The sequence below is a fragment of the Sebastes fasciatus genome, chromosome 3, assembly GCF_043250625.1.
Source record: "Sebastes fasciatus isolate fSebFas1 chromosome 3, fSebFas1.pri, whole genome shotgun sequence".
NCBI lineage: Eukaryota > Metazoa > Chordata > Actinopteri > Perciformes > Sebastidae > Sebastes > Sebastes fasciatus.
In genome coordinates, this window is record NC_133797.1 from 14,501,213 (window position 1) to 14,524,889 (window position 23,677).

Here is a 23,677-nt window from a genome sequence, read left to right on the forward strand (position 1 = left end):
GTAGAGCACTTCTTGGCTTCAGCATGAAACGCTGCGCTTTCAACACAGTCTAATCACCGTTGCTTGAGGTTGCTATGGCAACAATGCGCCATGGGCTTTGCTTATCTGTTGCTGGATCTCCGTCGCGCCGTTACCCGCTGCGGTGTCGTCTCTCCTACCCGTGTTGAGCAGGTGAGTTCTCACTGTAGCTCTCTTCACAACAACACAGACACAGGTCAGTTCTTTGATACGGGCGTTTATTGCTTGGACACGTCTTTCTCTGATGCTTCACTTCTGAGTCACGTCATTGACATAGCATGAGAACAAAGGAAAGTACAAATTGGCGGGAACATGAGTTAAATTGCATTTACAGGTAGAACAACAATACCTCGTTGGCCGCTTGTCATGAAAAGAGGTTCTTGAGTCCATGAAAGTCCTTTTGAAAGTCTCTTTGACTGTCTGCTTTTAGCTTCAGACGTCGATAATCATAGCTTTAAACACTTTACAGAGCCCCGCGAAAGGCATCTGCTCCTTCACTCACGTTGGATCGTTTACAGTCACTCAATGAATTCAGTCGTAGTGGTACTACACAGGGAACATTGGTTCCGGGGCGGAACGTAAAACACAGTGGACTAATGTACTTTTGACTGAAACACTTCTACCTGTTACACATTTTGAACTGTATGAAACAAATAATTTTACTCACATCATATTTAAATTTTTAACCTTACATTAAATGAATTATCTATTTATTTATTTATTGCATGAACTTATGGGATCAATTACTAATTATATATCATGAACAGATTTATGCAACGGCACTTATACAAACAGTGACTTCATGCACAAAAACAATCACAATATGCATAGATTTATGTGAGAGGAGGCTTACCTGTCCGAGAATTTTTAAATCCTGCTCCACCAAGAAAAAGGAGTAAACAGCAGCAAAGCGCTCCTCCACAAGTCCAAAGATGTATCAGTAAACTTTTTAGTCGAGCCCCTGCAGTATAGACGAGCTGTCAGAAGTCAGAAGTACAAGACGTGATGAGAGGCAGCACATACTGAAGCTGAGAGCAGAGCAGGTTACAACTCATATAAACTCTACGTCACTGCAGCTCTGCTCCCTGCGGTGTGATTCATCCCCCCGGGGGAACAACATGTCACGTAGTCAGATTAAATTGGAAACGTCTGACTTCTTGGGGAAAAAAAATAATTGTTTGTTTCATGAGTAACATTCAGAATGCTACATATCATAAATGACGGTGGAGAATTAATTTACTGAAGTGAAACTATAGTGAAAATAGGCTACAACACTTTAATAGGCTACTCTATCAAAAAGTAAGCACAACTACGAGTCAAGTATACCTTTCTGTAGGCCTATGAGGCAAGAATACGTCATTATACTTTTCTTGAATATATCTCGATCAAAAGATTAAGTACAAGTAGGCCTATAAGCCAAGTATACTTAGATTTTTCTGTATACTTGTCAGTATGAGCAAAGTATACTTAGACTTTTCTGTATACTTGTCAGTATGAGCCAAGTATACTTAGACTTTTCTGTATACTGGTCAGTATGAGCCAAGTATACTTAGACCTTTCTGTATACTGGTCAGTATGAGCCAAGTATATTTAGACTTTTCTGTATACTGGTCAGTATGAGCCAAGTATATTTACACTTTTCTGTATACTTGTCAGTATGAGCCAAGTATACTTAGACCTTTCTGTATACTGGTCAGTATGAGCCAAGTATACTTAGACTTTTCTGTATACTTGTCAGTATGAGCCAAGTATACTTAGACTTTTCTGTATACTTGTCAGTATGAGCCAAGTATACTTAGACTTTTCTGTATACTTGTCAGTATGAGCCAAGTATACTTAGACTTTTCTGTATACTTGTCAGTATGAGCCAAGTATACTTAGACTTTTCTGTATACTGGTCAGTATGAGCCAAGTATACATAGACTTTTCTGTATACTTGTCAGTATGAGCCAAGTATACTTAGACTTCTCTGTATACTTGTCAGTATACATACTTTTCTGTATACTTGTTAGTATGAGCCAAGTATACTTAGACTTTTCTGTATACTTGTCAGTATGAGCCAAGTATACTTAGACTTTTCTGTATACTTGTCAGTATGAGCCAAGTATACTTAGACTTTTCTGTATACTTGTCAGTATGAGCCAAGTATACTTAGACTTTTCTGTATACTTGTCAGTATGAGCCAAGTATACTTAGACTTTTCTGTATACTTGTCAGTATGAGCCAAGTATACTTAGACTTTTCTGTATACTGGTCAGTATGAGCCAAGTATACATAGACTTTTCTGTATACTTGTCAGTATGAGCCAAGTATACTTAGACTTCTCTGTATACTTGTCAGTATACATAGACTTTTCTGTATACTTGTTAGTATGAGCCAAGTATACTTAGACTTTTCTGTATACTTGTCAGTATACATAGACTTTTCTGTATACTTGTCAGTATGAGCCAAGTATACTCATGTATACTTTTGTTAAGTATGTCTCTGATAAGTACATAAAAAGTAAATTGAAAGCATACTCTCTTATTTTAAGTTTAAAAGAAGTATACTAATAGCACACTTGAATAAGCTTCTTTGTTTGCATTGTAAAGAAGTAGGCCTATTGTCAGCAAAGTGTATCAAAAGTTAAAGCACATCAAAATGACGTCAGATATATATATTATTGAATAGTAGCACAAACGCTGAATTTTAGAACAGTTTGTTTGCAAAATGTTAGCAGTTCATCTTATTTAAACTTCCAAGGGACTTTACTGTGAAATGGACATTACTGAGTCGGTTTGCCAACTTTATGGCTTGTGATACATTTATCGAAGGCTAAATGTTACTTAAGCAAAAGTTACATATCTCAATTAGCCTAGGCCAGTGGTTCCCAAACGTTTTCACATCAAGGACCCCTAAACGAACACAAATATAGACCATGGACCCCCATTTGATAAGATTTGGTCACAGGGTCCCCTATCCGATAGTATCTTTGCTTTTAGATGTTTTATTACAGAAAGTCTATGAAACCCATAACTAAAATAATCATATATTCGTCATTGTGTCACTTATCGATGGAATTATAATGAAAATAAATAATTTCCCTTTTTCCTGGGGACCCCCTCTACAACCCCTGTGGGTCCCCAGACCCCACTTTGAAAACCACTGGCCTAAGCTACTTTGTTATTATCCACCACAGATATATTGAAGGGATTGTAATTTTTATAATCATCATGTCAGTGAGGTTTTATGAGCAGTTCTTGGTCATTCATCACTTCTTGATATACAGTCGTTGATGCGCAGTAAGTGGGCGAGTTCTTCCTTGCAACTTTTAAGAAATTTCACAACTGAGGAACCTGTTGGAAATGTTAGGCTTTTATTCTGAAGGTAGACTCAGTGTGATTCATGCTGACTAATTTTCATATGTATACTATATTGGAATCTATCTATCTATCTATCTATATCTATCTTTCTAATAAACAACAGACTTTACAGATTTTTCAGATGAAGTAGAAGCTTTATTAAAACGTGTGGTGCATATTCTTTAAAGAAAAACAGTACCAAACAACATACAACAAACTAGAGTAGAAAAATAAGTTCATATACCTTCAAACTAGAACATCTATAATAACCTATATTCTAAAAATAAGATTCTTACATTCACAAAATGCTGCATAATAGCTTTTTCACATAAAAATACATTTTGCAATGCATGAATAAAAGGTATCGATGGTCACAAAAAAGTGCAGCCACACGTAGGAACCTAAAAAGTTTAGTTGTTTTGGCCGATACATCTTAATCGGGTTCATATGTAAGAAAGAGAGAAGCAATTTCAATATAAACAAAAGGCTGGTATGTGGATTCTCTCTCTCTCTCTCTCTCTCTCTCTCTGCAGATCAATGTGTCTGATCAATTTTTATTAAATAGAAAATGTAAAAATATATAATTGATAGCTTTATTACAACAAGTAAACTGTTCAGGTTCTGTAAGTGAGGCTGGTTCTCAAGTCTTCTTGATTATCACATGCACCACGTGAGTGAAGATGTGCTGCATTATCATTTTTTACAACAGAAAAGTGCAATAACATAAACAAACTCAGGTCTGTAAATCTCCCATTAGACCTGATCAAAACAGCTGAAGTTCTCCTTTCAGGGATGTGAAACCTTACAGTCAATAACAATGTGTGGAGGCTAACAGCTAAAATAAGAAAACATGACAACAAAAAGGAATTTTATTCCATAAACACAGTTTGATTGCAGGAAGCTGCAGGCTTATCAGAAGGGTGGGTCTGTTCTTCGTAAATTTCCTAAGCAACTATTTTGGGCTGGATTTGTTTTCTTGTTTGATAATTAAAAAGAGAAATGATATCTTCACATACACCGGTGACAAAAGGCACAGCTTAATTGCAAATAAAAAAAAAGATTATTTCAAAATAGCCACAAGTGATTGAAAAAAATCACTTATTTTGTTTAAAATCAAGAAACAACAGACATAAAATCTGCAGAAACATGAAGGGAACATCAGAGGCACTTCATGGGACATTTGCACCATCATCTTTGCCATTATAACATACAGTACTGTTTAATATTGTACATGGAAACAAATATTTTCTGTGAAGAACCCATGAACAAAAAGCACACCCACCCTTATTTTTACATAAAACATTGATATAAAATACAGCGCAAACTGTTTGCTCATACTTTAAGCATAAAGAGCATCACTCATATTTTCTTGTAGCCTACAGAATGTAGACTTTATAGTTTGCCCTTGAAAATAAATACTCTATGTCTACAGTATGTATGTATCACTTTCAATCCCTCCAAAGGCAATACAGCTTATATTATGATTGTGATATGTTAAGGATGAACCGAGTGAAATATCTTCACTTTCACTTAAAGCGTTCCTGAATAAACACGTTTAGAAGTTAGCTACTTCTTGCCTGCTGTGACAATAATGACACTAAAACAAAAATTCAGTCATCACCAATACAACTTGATCCACCATTTACATTATCAATGAGGAAAATAAGCAAAATTAAGAGGGAAATGGTAGAATTTCTGACCCATAATGCAACAGATGATGCTATTGGTGGAGATTTTTGGTTGTAAAACAATTTGGTCCCATTTTCTTTCTTGTTAAACATCTCATGACCCCTCAGATTTATCTTGAGACCTCTTGGGGGGCCCTGGTTAGTTGTACCGTTAAACAGTTGGTGTACAACAAAACTGAAATAGAGTTTCAGTTGAAATCAAGGTGAGTAGATAATGACTGAATTATTATTTGTCATCCAAACCTTTCAAATCAGGGCTAACTTAGCCCAGATAGGTTAAAGATGTGATAGTCTGTCTTTGGCGTTCAATATAAGATAGAGCGCTTCATATTTGGGATTCTCCGGTGTGCTGCCCGCTCCGAGAACCCTAAAAGAACACAAACAGCAAAAGTTCAGAAACAGTGTCAGACAACATACTGTATGTAATGTGTTTGCTGCAATGGAAGAAGTATGATTTCATCAAAGTAAAAGCAGCAATACCACAATGTAAAAATACTCCATAACAAACTTCATAAATACTACCAACAAAATGTACTTAAAGTATTAAAAGTAAACAAATGCATCATGCAAAATAAGTGCTATATTGCTATATTGTTATATAGTATATAGGGCTGTCTAAGTTAATGCGATAATAACACATTAATGCAAATTAGTTTTAACGCCACTAATTTCTTTAACGCAAAAACTGGCATGGCCAGTTTCAAAGTGGTCCCTTAACCTCTGACCTCAAGATATGTGAATGAAAATGGGTTCTATGGGTACCCACGAGTCTCCTCTTTACAGACATGCCCACTTTATGATAATCACCTGCAGTTTTGGGACAAGTCATAGTCAAGTCAGTACACTGACACACTGACAGCTGTTGTTGCCTGTTGGGCTGCAGTTTGCCATGTTATGATTTGAGCATATTATTTCTGCTTAATGCAGTACCTGTGAGGGTTTCTTATGGTTTTGTGTTGTTCATTGATTTCCAATAATAAATATATACATACATTTGCATAAAGCAAATATATTTGCCCATTCCCATCTCGATAAGAGTATTAAATACTTGACAAATCTCCCTTTAAGGTAGATTTTGAACAGATGTGCAATTAATTAGCGATTAATCACGATTAAATATTTTAATCGATTGACAGCCCTAATTGTATATTATATAACTTAAATAAAATCTTTGATGCATTACCATGTAAATCTTTTTTTTCATATAGTTGATCAAGGTGGAGCTAATGCTTAATCTTTAACAATGCATTATATTTTAAAAGATATGTATATAACATTTGAATCTGCAAAGTAACTCATTGCTGTAAATGTCAGATAAATGTAGTGAAATAAAAAGTTAAATTAAAGAGTACTTACACTTACACTTGAAATGTATTCAATGTAAGTATTAGGTTGTATAAAAAGCAAATACTCAAAGAATGATACCTCAAAATTGTACAGAAGTTGAGTACATGTTTTTGTGACTTAGGAAGATCGATAGTGAGTGAAGTCACTTACTTGTGTCTGACTACTGGAGGGATTGGTACTGCTGGAGACGGAGTATCTCTTCTTCTGTGGTCTGCAGATACAGGAGAGGAAATGGGCGTACTCCTCTCTCACCTGCAGAGGGCAGCAGAACATCAGGGAAATTCACAAATGCACTGCTCAAAACCACTGACATCTTTGTTGTTACACTTTCACTTATAGCTGAATTTTTATAGTTTCATTTATTGTGTTAACCTCTGACCCTTATGTATACAGACCCAGTTACACACACACATACAGCTAGTGTATCCTACCTGTTTAGACAGCAGGCAGTGCATCAAGAAGACCAGCGCTCCCTGCAGGCTGTTGAGGATAGTGAAGATGTATGCTACCACTGTGGTGCCCTCTTGAAACAGGAAGGCCCCAAACACCCACATCAGACCCAGTATGCACATCTGGGCGATAGCTGTCACCGTGAAAGCTCTGCAGAGTTCAAAAGGAGGATGGGGAGGGGGGGGGGGGGGGATCAGAGAAAAGGCAACAGTCAGAGAATGAAAGATAAGATTAACATGAGCCCAAACACACGGATGACTCAGTTGCAGTCTGGAAAACCCCTGCAGTTCACTGTCTATTGAGAGATGGTGGAAGAAGAGAAACCAAAGGCAACTGATGAATAAAAGATTAAAGGAAAAATCCTTAAAGAGAAACACTATTTGAAAAACAGTTTCCGGCAATGTACTGTACTGCACTCTGCACGGGCCCTTTGTAGTATTTGGTGATGTATGCCTCTTATTCCTATTAATGACTGGCGATATAACTCACATCGAGATAAAGAGGAGATTCGTAGCATATAAAAGTTTAACCATCTAAAACACCAGGTTTTAATTTCAGTCCCTCAGAATCTGAGAAAATCCATCTGAAATGAGGAATGGGATGATTTTCCACTGCCAGAAAACCATGGAAACCTTTTGATTATAATCTAATGCTTTCAGAGTTTTTCCTCCCTGGACTTTAGCACAAGACATTCACATTCCCATTCCCCTGGGCTAAATTGAACATCACTGATTGATGAACCAGTGTATCCAAGGATGGATTATTTTTTCATCAAGGCTAAGATGTGTCTGCAGCTGCTCATGTTTATACAGTGTTGTCTGCAAATGCACCGAGTGGAGTATAAAATATGAGCATGCATAGTTGGAGTGGGGTGGGGGGGGGCGCACAGTAGCACGTCAGCAGAGAGCAGAGTTGGTACTATAAAAACATTCGCTACATTTTCCCCCCACAAAACTCTCACGTTCTTTCCATCCATGCATTTTTCAGTTTCCAAATCTGCTCCATTTGGGCAACATACGTCTTGACTTGTGCAGTGGAAAAGGTGAGGGTCACATTGGTTCACACATTACAACAGCAGGAGCAGACACACACACAGACTGACTTAATTTTGTGCAATTTGGAGAGGTCTGGGTTGAGGCTGGTGAACTTCTGGGCGAGCTTCCAGATGATGACGATGAAAAAGATGACGTTGAAGATGATGATGAAGCACACGGGGCCAAAGAAGCTCCAGATGAGGCCGTCTTTCAGGGACAGCCAGCAGCTAGTTGAGAGGAAGGAAACACATGTGCATTACAGGGTTTTCGTGAGATAGATGACAGCAGGTCTCTATAATGCACTGATGTAATTGCCATCACACATGAAGAATGCAAACACACATACTGTAACACTTACTGACGGTCAGTGCCGTAGCCACTTGGTCTGATGATGGCAGATATAATGACGATAACCAGGGGTGTTCCATAACCAGTGAGGAATAAGTAGAGGGGCCGGATTTTGGCGTCGAACACCAGGACCACCATGCGGTACAGCTGCACCCCTTCTAACAGCATCCAGGTAAACACTCCCAAGAAGAAGAAATGGAGCAACCCTGCAACGAACCTGCAGCCGCCCTGTAATAATGTCACATGTGAACATTAAGAAAGATGAGATCAGAGAGGACGGAGCAGAGGAATGAACTGTCTTACAGCACTAATCTAATAAAGACAATACTTTGAATAAGAAATGTCCAAGCTCTTTGTGACTATCATGACTCAGTTAGATTACAGTCAGATGAATTAAATCAAGACCAGCAGTGGAAGAAGTAGTTAGATCCTTAAGAAGGAATACCACTCTGTACCAAAAGTAAAAGTTCTCAAATCCTTTCAATGCGTGTATCATTAAAGCTGCAGTTGGTAACTTTAAGCAAATGTGATAAAAAGTTATTTCTATAAAGCTGTCACTATATCCTGACAGTATTGCATGAGACAGATAATACGTGAAAAAAAATCATGTTCTTCTGCCTCCTCCTAGAGCTCCTAATGGCATTTGCTAGACTTCAATGTGCCCAAAGGAAAACTACCAATCAGAGCCGAGCAGTTTCTACAGCAGCTGTCAATCACTGCTCCCGAAGCTCGTGAACTCCGATCAAACGGTCAAACTAGGCAGCGCTGATCAAATATGAATCAATATTCAGTTACTGTAATGCTTCTTTCTTGCCTCAAATGTTTTCAGAAACATCTTGTAGTGTACTGTTCAGCTGTAAAATTATAAATTTGCTCGGGCCGGTGGGCGGTGCTTGGTTTTGGCTCGACAGTTTTCCACATGGCCAGGTCCCAAACTTTCTTTGTTTTGCGAGCAGTGATTGACAGCTGCCCAGACACGGGCATAAATAAATGTAGTTGAGTAAAAAAGGTGCATCTGAAATGTTGTGGAGCACAATGTAAAGTTGCATAAAATGGAGAGTACAAGTTCCCAAAAGCTGTACTTAAATACAGTTATTTTCCGCCACTGATTAAGACAGTTCTGGGTCATTTAGAAGTGCTCTCTACTAGTACGTACAAACAAACTTCCTATTTTGTGATTTTCCGCTCCACTGTCAGCCTTCTCAAGAGAACTGTCTGAGAAAAAGTCTCAAAGCACAGTTTTTCCCCCTTTTTTGCCTCAAGATAACCACAGGGGTATTCAACTGTAACGTGGCAGAAAGACGGGCTTGAGGTTTAATATTGCAGGAATGCTCTGATGTGGGCTCTGCTTTGGTGCATGTAAACAGGAAGATGAGTGGAACAGTTAATCCCACTGTAACATTTTAATCAAATGACTTTCTTAATAAAGACACGGTCAATAGTGACATTATTGCAGTGTAACTGTGCAACTGAAGTCATTATTTGCTTGCACAAACATACCACAGGTTCAGTTTGTGAAATGCCAGCCAGAAAGATGAGGTCAGCCATGAAGAGGCAGATGCAGATGTGCAGGTGGATGGTGTGGGTGCCTTGTATGGAGCGGCAGAACTTGAATGTCAGGATGCACAGTACGAGGCACAACAGGGAGATGGTCAGCCCTATCCAGGTCACCACCTGGAGCCTAAAGTTGGGCTAGTAGAGAAAGACACATTAGGTCACGAGGTCATCATTTACTTCATAATGTGTGAGTGTTTTTTCACACTGACAGCAGGTGAGTGAAGAAGAGACGGAAAGATTGTCCTTCATACTTTACTTGGTAAAACAATAACTAATATTTTGGCCTCTTGGGAGCAGCGCAAACAAACATAGCATAAACACAGCATTGATATATTATCACTTTATAAAGTTGATATGGCAAACTTGTTAGCAAACAGCTGTCTATTTACGCGTCCAGCAGATACGGAGCAACATCATCATTCATTTGGAGTCATGTTTCAGGCCACCTGACGAACTAAGTCCAATATTTACTCTCTTCTTTGGTCTCCACCAACCCCAGAGGGAAATATCTGTCTCTTTTGCTGCTAAATGCTCCACTATGTTCCCCAGCTAGCCGCTAATATTGCCATTTGGTAGCCATAGGTAGATAAATCATTTATCAGAGCTTTGGCTGCGGCCAAAAACAGCATGAGAAGTTATTGAATAAATAAATAAGCGATAATGAAATAAATAATCAGACAAATAAATTGTGGAAAATATATAAAAGAAACAAGTAATAAATCAATCAAAATTAATAAATAAGAGTTATAGGACTTAATTTTTTACATTTCAAGCCACTTTTTTTAATTCATAATGTTACTTTTCATAATTTGACAATAGGTTTTTATGGTGTGTGTGTGTGTGTGTCTGCTTCTTACCTCCATGGGGTAGAGGGCCATGAGCACAGCAAAGCTGCTCAGATGTTCACATGTGCACACAGTGTGTGTGGCATTGGAGTTGGAGGGCTGTTTATAACAACCGTCTGTGGACCAGGCCCCAGTCTCATCCCAGTACGCACAGATGTAGCTCACCTTAGCCGACTTCGCTGTGTTCTATAAACAATACAATCATGTCAAAAGCAGACGATATTTCTTTCTTCAGATTCCAGTACTCCTGTTTTGACTATAATGATCAAAAGAAGTGGGACAAAAACACTGAGAGGACAGGAGGGACTACCTGTTGATGTCTGAGGGTGATGTTGACGGGGGAGCTCAGGTTCTGAGTGGACGGGTTAGAGACCACAACGGACACAACTTTAGAGGAGATCTGAAAGGAGGGTTTCACACCATCCTTTTCATGTCCTGTGAGCTTGTCAAAGGACCGGTTAACAGATATCTCAAGGTTCTTGTAGCTCAACAACGCAGCCAGAGCAAAACCTGCAAAAGACAACAAGAAATATGATAGTATTCATTGATAAACATAAAAAGTATGACCTTTTTTGTCAGAAGAGAATTTACCATGGTAGGATCCCGTCCCAGCTGCTGTTGTCCAGTCAGTGTCGAGTGTAGCATTCTCATTGGTCAGATGGATTGGTCCAGTGGGTCGCGTCATTCCCCTCTGCACTGCAATCTCTGCGTCTATTTGAGCAGATAACTCATTTCAAATAACACAGTTCACATTAGCTTTCCCACCATTATTTATTAAACTTTGCCTGCATCCTCGTCCTGGAAAAGGCCGTATCACGGCTGAGCTTGTGGTCACTGTTACCTATCTCAGTGTTCTCTATCTTGGTGCGGTTGCGTTTGAGCTGCGGGCCAATGAGCATAATGGCGTTCTCAACCGTACCAAGCAGTCCGCTCACATCTTCACTGCTGTCCAGGTGACCGGGGGACAGGATGGCTTCTATCGCTGTGAATAGTTTCTATCCAGGTTGCAGGACACAAGAGAGGGGGAATTGAGAATACCGTATGTGTTTGTAGGTGTAAGAATGTGTGCGTTTGCGTTGTATCTGCTGCTCTGACCTTCAGTAGCGCCTCTCCATCGGTTTTCCATTCACCAGTAGCGCTTGGGTTAGACAGAGCCAAACAGCTGTTTCTCATCAAGGCCATAATGTCTGCCAGGCCTCCGAGCATCTGAGAGACAGAGACAGAGAAGGGGGGGAGAGAATAATAAGACTATTCAGTTTGCCCTCTAGAGTTCATGTATACTAAACCCTACAGGGCTGCAGGGAGGTCAAGCAAATAGAGGAAATTGGTTGAAATGTTCTTGTGCTGACCTGCACTTTGAGCTGCAGGGACAAGTGGGAAAATAAACCCTTTAGAAGAACTTATTGTGCTAATAATTTTGTATCTAACAATGCAGCTTACCAGCCCGCTGCCTCCATTGAAGTTGTCACAGCTGAGCTCTAGATGAAACGGAGCGAAACAACAGATTATCATCTCAGTTTGATTTGTCACTACAGTATGCATTGAAAGCAGAGGAGTGTGATATAATCTACACAGCAGAGCAGCAGCACTGAACAGAAACTCATCCCCATTATCCTGTGAGACATAAACCGCAGGTTATCTGAGCTCAGATGAGTCAACGCAGAAAGTACGCAACAACGACATCTGTGTTGGGAAGTTTATCCAAGGAGGGTGTGAACAGGTAGAGGCTTAATATGAGGAGAAAAGTAAGTAGGTAGGTAATGGTGATGGAGAGGGATCGTGCATGCATACACTCACCTGAGCATGGGGTCCTTGGGATGCCATAATTGGTGTATCCTTGGGGACACTTGCACCAGTAACTCCCATCATTGTTTTTACAAGTCCCTTCTTTTCCGCAGAGTTCTTCTATTTTTCCTATTTCTTTAGCTTTGGCGCATTCATCTATGTCTGTGTGAGGAGAGGGAACGGAGACATCAGTTATCACTGGCATTCCTCGAGGGCAATGGTTTCAGTGAGACCAGCTGGAAACAGATCTGAATATAGCAGGCATTGCAAATGGAACAAACATCTCTGCAATGTAACCAGGGGCACGGTCGTGTGAGTCTTTCATTGTTGCAAAAGGATCTTAGACAGTTCCGAACTTTCCGGGCAACCGGTGTCGTGAGATGTTCTCAAGAGCTGCAATTTGTACTAGCAGGAGGCAGGAGATGGCTTTGTGGTTTAGGTCAGAGTACAGGGATGGCTGAGTCACGATGAAACAAAAGCATGTCTGACCTTTGGGAGATCAGCCCAGGACAGGCAGTGTTTGATTTTGGAAATGATCCCTATAGGTGGAGAGGGAAGCTATGAGTTTCCTGAATCTTTCATAAGAGTTTTATTCGAATGTGTTTCTATGTGCCTGTAAAATTACCAGGGGTGTTGTCAGAGGAGTTGCTTCTGTTCTTCACTGAGAAGCTCCCAAAAGATTTCATTATCACTACAATCTCTCGACTGTTTGGCTTAAAGTAACTTTTCATAAAAACGAAATAACACATTCTCCTCCTCTTACAAATTAAAAATGGAAATTATTTGCAGTAAAATGCACCAATACTCCCAGGGGTTTTGCTACTACAATCTTAACTGGTCTACTATGTTATATCTTTTATCATTAAACCTGCAGTAGGCAGAATATTTTTGGCATCATTGGGCAAAAATTCCATATTAACCTTTCAGCATATTGTAATTCAAGTGTTCTGAGAGATAACTAGACTTCTGCACCTCCTCATGGCTCTGTTTTCAGGTTTTAAAAAATCTATGACGGGAGACTTTGACCAATCACAGGTCATTTCAGAGAGAGAGCGTTCCTATTGGCTGTTCATTCAACGGAGGCAGCTGACAATCACTCATTACAGTAACAGAATATTGATTCATATTTGATCAGCACTGCCTAGTTTGACCGTTTGATCAGCGTTTGTGAATGATTGACAGCTGCTCAGAGACGGCAGGCTCCCGCTCGGCTCTGATTGGTTGTTTTCCTCCGGTCTGTGAAATCTTGCAGATGTCATTAGGAGCACCGGAGGACACCAGAGGACACAAAGTCACATGATTTCTTTTAGATTATCTGTCTCATGCACTACTGTCAGGATATACTGAACGTTTTCTAAAAATTACTTTTTTAAATCATATTTGCTCTAATCGTACCCACTGCAGCTTTAAGGCCTCAGTATGCTAAGTCGTACGACATGACATCTGAGTATTAGACAGGTTTAGAATGGCGCTCTACTTGGCCATGACAGCGTGCTGCTTGTCACGTAGTGGCAAGGGCAGGAAAACACGCTAAAATGGAGTGCAGAGGACACATGAGACAGTGTCGCTGGATATCTATCAGCTGATAATCAAATAGCAGCAGAGATGCTTTGGTTAACTTTAATTTAACAATTTCAAGTGTTGGCAGAGACAGTGCAGTGCAGCTTTCATCTACATTGTTACCTCTGCCAAGGCCGAAGGCCTAGGAAAGAGGTTATGTTTTCACCGGTGATGGTTTGTTTGTTGGTTTGTTGGTTTGTTGGTTTGTTGGTTTGTTGGTTTGTTGGTTTGTTGGTTTGTTGGTTTGTTGGTTTGTTTGTTGGTTTGTCCGTTTGGAGGATTACATGAACGACATACATGAAACCTGCGTCTCTGAGCGCACTTCTAGTTTATTGCTAACAATACGTGTGTTATTTTGTGTACTTGTCACACCAATCAACTGTAGACAAGTGTAAATAAATAGACACTATATTCACCTGTGCAGTTTCCACGGCTACTGGTGGCGTTGGTGTACCCAAAGTGGCAGGTGCACTCATAGCTCCCAACCCGGTTCGTACAATTGGCAGCGTGACCGCAGATATTGCCATCATCGTGGCACTCGTTGACATCTGACAGAGAAGCAAGACAAGTTGCATAAGACCAGTTGTACAAGAGAGAGAGACACTGATCACACACAGAGACACACACTCACCTTTGCAAAGTCCGTCTAGAGTGAAGTTAACCTGCCCTCTGGTGTGTATGTAGCCCGGCAGGCACTGGCAGTAGAAGCTGCCATTCGTGTTGAAGCAGGTTGTGTTATTCCCACATAGTCCGTTGGCGCACTCATCCTCATCTGGATTTGGATACAAATACATAAAGAAAAGAGAATACAATTATAGTGATGAATCTCACAGGTCAATACATAATAAAACATTCTTGTCAGTAAAAATAAACTTGTCATCTTGATTTTAAGCAATCTTTCTTATTAGCTCTTTTTGTTTTAGCTCCTCTGTCCACTTGTATTTGTTTTTGCTAGTTGCTTGAAATCGTGGTGATCTAAGAATTTAAACCTCTTCTACTGTTGTTTTCATTGCAATCTACTCTGGATATATCCTAAAATGGAAAAAACGAAGTGGAAAGTCACCAAAAAAAAGGCTACTTTTATTGGTCAACTCCAGTAAGAGGTATTGCATAATGAGAACACCTCTTATTTCTGTGAGCTCTTGTCTTGAGTAGAAGCCACTATAAAAGCATTGGTGGACAGAAGCAAGACAGTGGAGAGGGATGGTTAAAATGAGAGGTCATGGTAAATTATTACCAACGCATCCACCGCCTTTTGTTTCGTAGCCCAGGCCACAATCAGGGAAACATTTCCCCAGCATACACAATAAGCCTGTGGGGAAAGAGAAAAAGAGGTCATTTAGTTTCAATTCACAATTAGGGCAGAATCTTGCAGTAACAAGGAAGAAGCAATTGACACATTGTGCCCTTTTCAAAACTTTACTCAGCCAGTCAGGCCTTCATGGGAAACCTCCAAGCATAATTCTTCCCAGAAAGGGCATTTGAACAGCTCAATTAACCCCCCGAGTTGGCTCCAAAAGCATGCTACACTGGGGATGGTGCAACAGTTGAGCAAAAATTGTAACCCACAGTAGTGGTGCCCCATTTTAATTTTTGCTCCTGATAGAATTATAACATATGACAAAACTTCCCCAGACTTAAATTTGAGAATTATATGCAATTTTGCTGCTGAGCTATTACACGATTTCCAGCAATGATGGTATTAATTTACATGTCAAAACATACCTCAGAGTTTTCAATTTTCCTGTGAAATGTCTCAAACTCTTGACTTTTTGAGTGAGCGGTCTCAACACTAATGGATATATTGACATGAACATGGTAATGAACATCTGCTAAACATCTTCATGTTGTCATTCTGAACATGTTACTGATCATCTACATCTACACATCTACACTGACTGTGCAATATCATAACTACTACTCGTGTAATCCATACTGTGAAATATTCATTCTCACTGTGCAATATAATTTTTCCACTTGTACAATTGTTAATAGTCTGGTAATAGTCAATACTGTATATATTGTTCCTATTTTGAATAGTTCCCCTTGTTTATATTGTTCCTATTTATTTATAATTAATTGTTATGTTAATTGTTCATATTTTGTTTCACTTTTGTTTTGCTTTTTGCACCGTGTTGTATCTTGCTTTTTGTTTTTTACCGATGCTTCTTGTTTTTTGCTACATCCCCTTTGCTGCTGTGCACTGCAAATTTCCCCACTGTGGGACTAATAAAGTAATATCTTGTCTTATCTTAGCTTATTGTTGACAAGTTAGTTCCTAATAAGGCAATTAAACTGAAACTGAAAATTGTTAAATGAGAGATTAAGATAATTTAGTTGTAAACAAGGTAAGATGTAAATAGTTGAATAAGCCTTTAGTTTCAGCTCTTTTGTTTGATTGGTTGTTGTAGGTGTCGGTCAGTGACACCTGTGTGGTGATTGGTTGTAGATCAGGAAGAGGGCGGGCGAAAGAGAAACACATGGGAGAGACGCTAGCGAAGAGTTCAGGAAAAAGAGTTAGGTCGAGTAAATGGAGGAAAAATAGTAGCAGTATGCTAAGACACCAACACACAGTCTCTTTTTAATGTTGGTTAATTAGCCCGACCGTTAGTGTCTGTGTGTGCGTAACCGTGAGCCGCTAAGCTAGGGGGAGTAACGATGCTAACTGTTGAGCTACAGGATGCTAATTCAGTTTATCTGGTAGCTTCAGCTAGCAGCAGTTTCTTTAAGTTAGCTTGTGTGAATAGTGGATAAGTGAACGAGTTGAGTGTGAGCTTAGACCCGGCGCTGCATTCAAGGTCAGACTGACCCCACGGTGAGCGGGAAAGCTGTGTGGGTCCTCTGATGAAGACACCTGTTGGCCCGTTAAGATGCTACAAGGTCGCTATTGCTAACCGGAAATGACTGTTGGTGTCTGTTCTGACGAGGATTTCACCTCCTCTGCCGTCTTGCTCGATCTTTAGCACCACAAACTGTTTCTCCAGGACTGACGCTGAACTGTGAGTTTGACTTTCTGTTTTTTTTTCTCTGTTGAGGATAACCTGAGCAACACACAGGCCTGCAACTTCTCTTCTATCTTATGTGTGAGGGTGTGTGCGTGTGTTAGGGTGTGAAGGTGTGTTAGGGAGTGTGAGGGTGTGAGGGAGTGTTAGGGTGTGTGAGGGTGTGAGGGAGTGTTAGGGTGTGTGAGGGTGTGTTAGGGAGTGTGAGGGTGTGAGGGAGTGTTAGGGTGTGAAGGTGTGTTAGGGTGTGTGAGGGTGTTAGGGAGTGTGAGGGTGTGAGGGAGTGTTAGGGTGTGTGAGGGTGTGAGGGAGTGTTAGGGTGTGTGAGGGTGTGTTAGGGAGTGTGAGGGTGTGAGGGAGTGTTAGGGTGTGAAGGTGTGTTAGGGTGTGTGAGGGTGTTAGGGAGTGTGAGGGTGTGAGGGAGTGTTAGGGTGTGTGAGGGTGTGAGGGAGTGTTAGGGTGTGTGAGGGTGTGTTAGGGAGTGTGAGGGTGTGAGGGAGTGTTAGGGTGTGAAGGTGTGTTAGGGTGTGTGAGGGTGTGAGGGAGTGTTAGGGTGTGTGAGGGTGTGTTAGGGAGTGTGGGTTTGTGAGGGTGTGAAGGTGTGTGAGGGTGTGAAGGTGTGAAGGTGTGTGAGGGTGTGTGGGCCCACTGTGAGGTTTAGTCTAGTTTGCTAAAGAGCTCACTTTGTGGTTAACAGGGTTATTTAAAGGGATTTTGCCTGAGAGGATTGTAATATTTTGGTATTTCTTTCAGGTAATTAATTGATCTGCTAATTTTCATAGAGGTAATTTTGTTTAATATCATTTTAAGGGTTACCATTTATTATTTTAAAGGAGTCTAAAATTGTGTTGTTATTTTTTTTTTACCTTTCAACTGAGAGGGTAAATATTGTTTGTACATTTCAAAAAGCAGTCAGTAATAGTTATTCCTTTTCGTTCCAAATATTTGTCTGGGGTCAGTTATTTAAAATAGAGCATTTAGTCAACTAGAATAGGCCGTTTTCACAGCAGCCATTTTGACATGTAATTGCAGGGTAAACACAGATCTAATTGATCAAATTAATTATGGTCCCGTTCTATTAATGTCACAGCCGTTCCAGTGAGTCAGCATGCACAATACCAGGACCCTGGCCCATCTAAATGGAACAGGACCATTAATATTATTAGTTAAACCTGCGTTTACCCTGCAATGACATGTCAAGATGCCTGCTGAGAAGAGGGCCTATATATACATATATATATATATATATATATGTATATATATATATATATATATATATATGTATATATACTGTCGTAGGGAATTATAAGTTTCACCCAAAACAGGTAAACCCTTCGTGGTAGCTACTTTAGGAGTCCAAACCCACACACCCCATCATTCCAGTCTAAAGTTATATCAACTTATGCATAATATAAAGTGTTGGTGTGCTGCAGACTGGGCTGTAAACTCTTGTAACAAACATGTTACAAATACCTAAGTAAAAAACAAAACAAGAATAACAAATAAAATGAACAGTAAAGATTTAGAAATCTGTCAATAAACAAATAATCAACATAATTAAATATTCCATGAACTAAAAGGAGTGGGATGAAGTAACTGTCACAGCCCATACATGGTCCTACCCTTTCTCCATAACTCGAACAATTAACTAAATATTTATCATATATTACTTTTTTTTGTTTCAATTCCAACCTTAGTAATGAAGTGATATTTTTCACCGGTTGTCCACGTTAGGTCAGATAACCCTTTATTAAATGTTGATAAAGTGTTCCAGCAGCAGAAGGAGCTGTGGTGTCTCTCTTTCACACACTGCGGGTGAAGTAGCCTGTCACTGAAAGACCTGTTTAACAACGCACGGGGCGAGCTTTCGCCTTTTGTAGATCATCTTCAGAACATTGTAGTTTCACAACAGCAGACCTGCGTCACTAACAACCGCCGCCGTTGCATCATAATTACAGAGCCTAGTGTAACTTAAGTGCAGTCGGATTCTCTCAACGCCGCGGTTGTATTTTATAAGTCCTTATGAATTCTCCTTCACATCTTTCCTTGACCCCATGACGTTTTCCACCTAGGTCAAGGAAAAGTGGTTAGAAAAAGACTTTAGGACATCATTTTTTGACTTTTCGACCGCAGCCTTGGTCGTGTTGGTACATGGGTCACCATTGGAATCAATTGTAGCTGCTGTGACATCAGGCTGACTACGTCTGCCATCCTTCAGTGACGTGTTTTCATAATTGTTGGGTTTAACTAGACAGTTTTCAGGTGAGCTTGTGTTGGTTTGCTGTATGCCACCTTTTGAATTATATATGTGCATGATTTCAGTGATTGTTTTCTTCCTCCTGTTAAACTCCACCTCCAACTGGTCAAATTACCCACACACCACAACAGACACATGTCAGTCACATTTTTTGACTCATGATTCACCGGTGAAGTAGAAAGCGACGCCCCCTCATATGGCGTAAGTACAAGAATATTCCAAACCCTCCTGTGTTTCCCTCCCTCGATCACAATGAGCCCTCTGTCGTTCTCTGATGAAGCTGGAGCTCCCACACTAACACCACTTAAGGAAATCCAGGCAGAGTTTGACAGCGAGTGTGTGAAACAGTGTGACTTGAGTCTAACTTTATGACTAAATAACTGTGGATAGAAACAAAGCCTGCAAATATACAAAGAGTGACTTTGTGCTCAGCTCGCAGCTGACTTTCATTCACCAGTAAGCAGAGTGGTGAATGAGAAGCAGTCTGTAACATAAACTGTCCTCTCTGTGTGCCTCTTCTGTCTCGCATTTATTCATAAGCTGTATGTTGCATTTTTGTCAGTCTGTCTCTCTTCCTGTTGCATTACCTCTGGTACTGATAGAAAGTGGAAGTTATAAACGCAACCAACCCTTTTTGCATACGCCAGGGTTCGTCTCTATCTGTGTGTGTGTGTTATGTCGCATGCATATGAGAGCAACTGCAATTTCTTATAACCCAGAGGCCTCATTTAACTTAACTAAAAGTTAAGCTGACTAATAAAAGCTGTTTAGTCACATGTTTACAATTCAACACCTATTTCAAAACTATTGTAAAGTTTGCTTCTGCTAGCAGTGCTGAAAAAAATAATAAAACGTTTTTGGTTCAATACCTTGATGCTCAGTAAACTAAACATACCAAATTACAATAGCGATTATATTGATTACCAATAAAACAAACCATGGATGGACTTTAGTTTGTGTTCGACATCCTTTAGTATATGAATTTAGGCATAGATCATGAGCAGCTGTTCTGGCTCGTCTGTAGTCTAAAAAAAAATCATTGGACACAATTCTGTTTTTAGGGTCATAAATCATGGAATAGCTCCTCAGAATAAAAAACATCTGTCTGATTGTGTTGCCTCAAAATCTTTCAAACTTGAATGACATTGTTCAAGTAAATGCTCAACTATTTTTTTTATGACAGCCCCTCCTGTATTTTCAAACTGGGCCTCCTATAGGACATTTCAATTTCACACTCTTTAAAGGAGCACTGACAGCTAGCGTTTAAAATGGGTAACAGCAGTCCAAATTCAAAACATCATTGCAGTCAGTGCAAGTTTTCGTAATTTGAGGGTTACTTTCTGGACACAACCGCTTTAGCCTCTAACCAGCAGTAGTCTCGGTTCTCCAGCTGTGTGCCTCAAATACTCACTTTCTTGATAACCCAGCTGCACACGGACCACAGAGAGATGTGCCGAGGCTTTTCAGGTCGGGTAGAATCTAATGTTATGTTATCTCTATTGATCCAGTTAGTGTGCTTCCATGGCGGTAGAGGGCTGTGTTTGCGTGCCAATTTGTTTCATATGTGGCAACGGGGTGTTGAAATGGGCAGTAGACGGGATCACACCGGCCAAAACAAAAACAGACCGGATTGGAAATGTCAGAGGAGAACATGCTGGCTGTAGCGTTGTTGTCAGAGAAGCCAGTATTTCAATTCAGCATGTTTCCTTAATCTCTGATGACATATCATGGTCATTTTATGATTTAATACAGTAAATATATTACATATTGGTCCTTTGAATCCAAAATATATTATTATATTATGGAGTACTATAAACCTGCATTCATTTACCTCGTGGGTGCAGTGCAGCAAGTTGTAAACATTTAAATATTATCACCTTATTAAGCTGTTATGGCTAACATGTTTGTTAGCATGCAGGAGACATGGAGCAACATCATTCATTTGTAGTCCTGTTTCAGGTAACTTGATAAAGTCCAATAATCTCTCTCCTTTTAGCTCTAATTTTGGTCTCCGCCAACTTGTGACTGAAATATTTGCAGCGTGCTGCAACAGGAAACAAGGTGATGAAAACCAAAACCATAAAATTGTGGGCCAGAAAAGCAAAACACTTACAGCTGTAAGAAGCTGAAATGCTCTGTAGAGCTGAGGGACACTGCAGTTGGGTGATAGTTCTTGATGGGTTTGTCACTACAAGTGACTCCTTTTCACACCATTGTTAATATAAAAGTAATTGTTAATATCAGAGGTTTTGTTATATTGAGTACCTCTGCTTTTGTTGCAACAGTGTGTCATGGAAACATGTTTTGCTCTGGTTAGGAAACCAAACTATGATATGATCATTAAATATAATGGATAAATATATAAACAGAATATTACTTTTTATATTGACATACATATTTAATGTATTTTGTTGTTTTACTTAATAATTTTCATAGCAGATTTCAGATATACTTACACAGTTGGATATATAATATTACCTGTAGTAGTATAGTGTTATATGGTAGTTCAGTACACCCTATTATGTTTTGGATATGATATGATGTAATATGTATGTCCGACATGGTAGGGCTGGGACGACACACCTATCTCCCGATTCAATACTATCTAGATACTTGGGTGCCGATTGGATATGTATTGCGATTTTTAAGTATTGCGATTTGATATTAAGATTTATTGCGATTTTTGTTAACTTTTGTAACACTAGCCCATGGGAAAAGTTGAATCATACACTTCTAGGGACTTTTACTTAAAATATCTAAATTAATACAGTAAAAAATGAAAATTTCTGATTTTCAGCATGTATGAAGTCAGAGATGTCCTGAAGTCAGATATACTGTATCAGTCATTATTTATAAAAAAAAAATTCCAACAACCCATAAATCAAAGACTAATGACATATCCCTCACAAATTAGTGTTTTTTTCTTTTCTTTTAAATTTATAAGGGACATGTAATGTTTTATACTTCTGAATTCTGTATACTTCTAAAAAATTGCAATACATAGTTGAATAAATTTTTTTCCCCCACCCCTACTACATAGTATGTGTTGATAATAACATGGTCACCATATAGTATACTCAATGATATCAGTACAAAGATGGAGTAAAACAAAATGTTATGGGTACAAAGTTACACACTGTAGTCATATTGAATTTTACTGGTATGTTATAAATATGTCCCGTGGTGGTGAGCTTCAGAAATCTGCCTGACACAGATGCATAAACCACAAATATTTCTATCCTGTCAAGGTTTGTGGTTTACTAAAACACGCTTATTTTCTTCCTGTTGTGAGTCATTGTGCGCCATCAGACCTCTGCACGCTGCCACAACTCATTCAGGCTCTGGGTTTATTTTACTCTGACGGCCTGAGGAGCTGCTCTAACTGACCTGGGCCGCCCTGCAGCGTCGGTCCGGTGACTGCGGTTCTTACTACACAGCAGCCACTCTGACCTACGTCCATACGTCACAGCAGCAAACACAGCTGGAGGGCTGTGCACAGTGCTCACTGTCTGACCGGGTGACCGTTACTGATGTTGCCCATGTGACCTAGAATTAAGTTTCTAAAAATGTCACCCATTCTACTATCAAATAAACAAGTTGTGACCGTTGGTAATAGTTGCCATATTAGTGGTGAGAAATTGAGAAATGGAAGCTTATATATGGATAAAGAAATACATTTATTTACATGTTTCCATAGCTGTCATATATGAATAAGAAGCGGTGTGTCTGACTAAAACAAAAAAGTAGAAGTACATCAGCTGATGAACATTTCCACCAAACCTCCCTGTACTTTTGGTTTCTTCATTTTTTGCAACATTCACACACACACACACACACACACACACACACACACACACACACACACACACACACACACACACACATTGTGCTCTCATTGATTTACTTACCAAGAATAAGTAGCTCCTTCCCAGACCCCATGTCAAAGGCAAACCAATATCCCCACACAGCTGATGACTTTATCAGAACTATGAATTACTTGTAAATCTTGTAGATCTGGTTGATGTCCTGTAATAAAAGTTTAGATCCTGTCACAAAGTTCAAGAAATATTTGAGTATTTTTCAGACTTCTCTCTAGTCCAAGGTCCATAAAATCCAGTTTGAGAGTAAAAAAAAAACTGAAAAAAGATAAATCCTTTCTGTAGATGATGATTGTATGTCAGAGAAAATAACAGTGAACCTTGGCCAGCTTTCTTTTATGGGTGAGTCTAACTACATGGAAACAAAAACTCAATTGCAGCAGCTTCAACTTTCACCATTACACCCCATCTGCTTTTGTTTACTGTTGCTTCATCTGACAAGCACCAATAGTGTACAGAGGTAACTGTGGCAGGTTTAACACATGAAAGTATAAAGAACGGGACAAAAACATGCTTCTAGTATGCAATTTTGTTATCTTAAAATGACAACTGTTGCTGGCAGATTAT

At 39.5% G+C, this 23,677-nt stretch overlaps 1 protein-coding gene across 2 annotated transcripts; it reads right to left on the reverse strand.

Annotated features, from left to right (window-relative positions):
• Positions 1-3,493: 3,493 nt before the first annotated feature.
• Positions 3,494-23,466, reverse strand: LOC141764170 (adhesion G protein-coupled receptor E5-like). Of its 2 annotated transcripts, none has more exons than XM_074629164.1 (17): positions 23,141-23,466; positions 15,211-15,285; positions 14,605-14,745; positions 14,390-14,521; positions 12,426-12,575; positions 12,069-12,106; positions 11,724-11,834; positions 11,470-11,623; positions 11,220-11,339; positions 10,939-11,138; positions 10,641-10,814; positions 9,727-9,918; positions 8,237-8,454; positions 7,947-8,105; positions 6,826-6,994; positions 6,545-6,646; positions 3,494-5,414 (listed from the first exon to the last, which is right to left on the reverse strand). In XM_074629164.1, the coding sequence occupies exons 1-17, from the start codon at positions 23,169-23,171 to the stop codon at positions 5,373-5,375; spliced, it is 2,208 nt and encodes a 735-aa protein (XP_074485265.1). In that variant the 5' UTR covers positions 23,172-23,466; the 3' UTR covers positions 3,494-5,372. The 2 variants fall into 2 exon arrangements, with proteins under 2 accessions (XP_074485265.1, XP_074485266.1); XM_074629165.1 differs by having other exon boundaries at positions 12,426-12,661; positions 14,361-14,521; positions 23,141-23,446.
• Between the last annotated feature and the right edge of the window lie 211 nt (positions 23,467-23,677).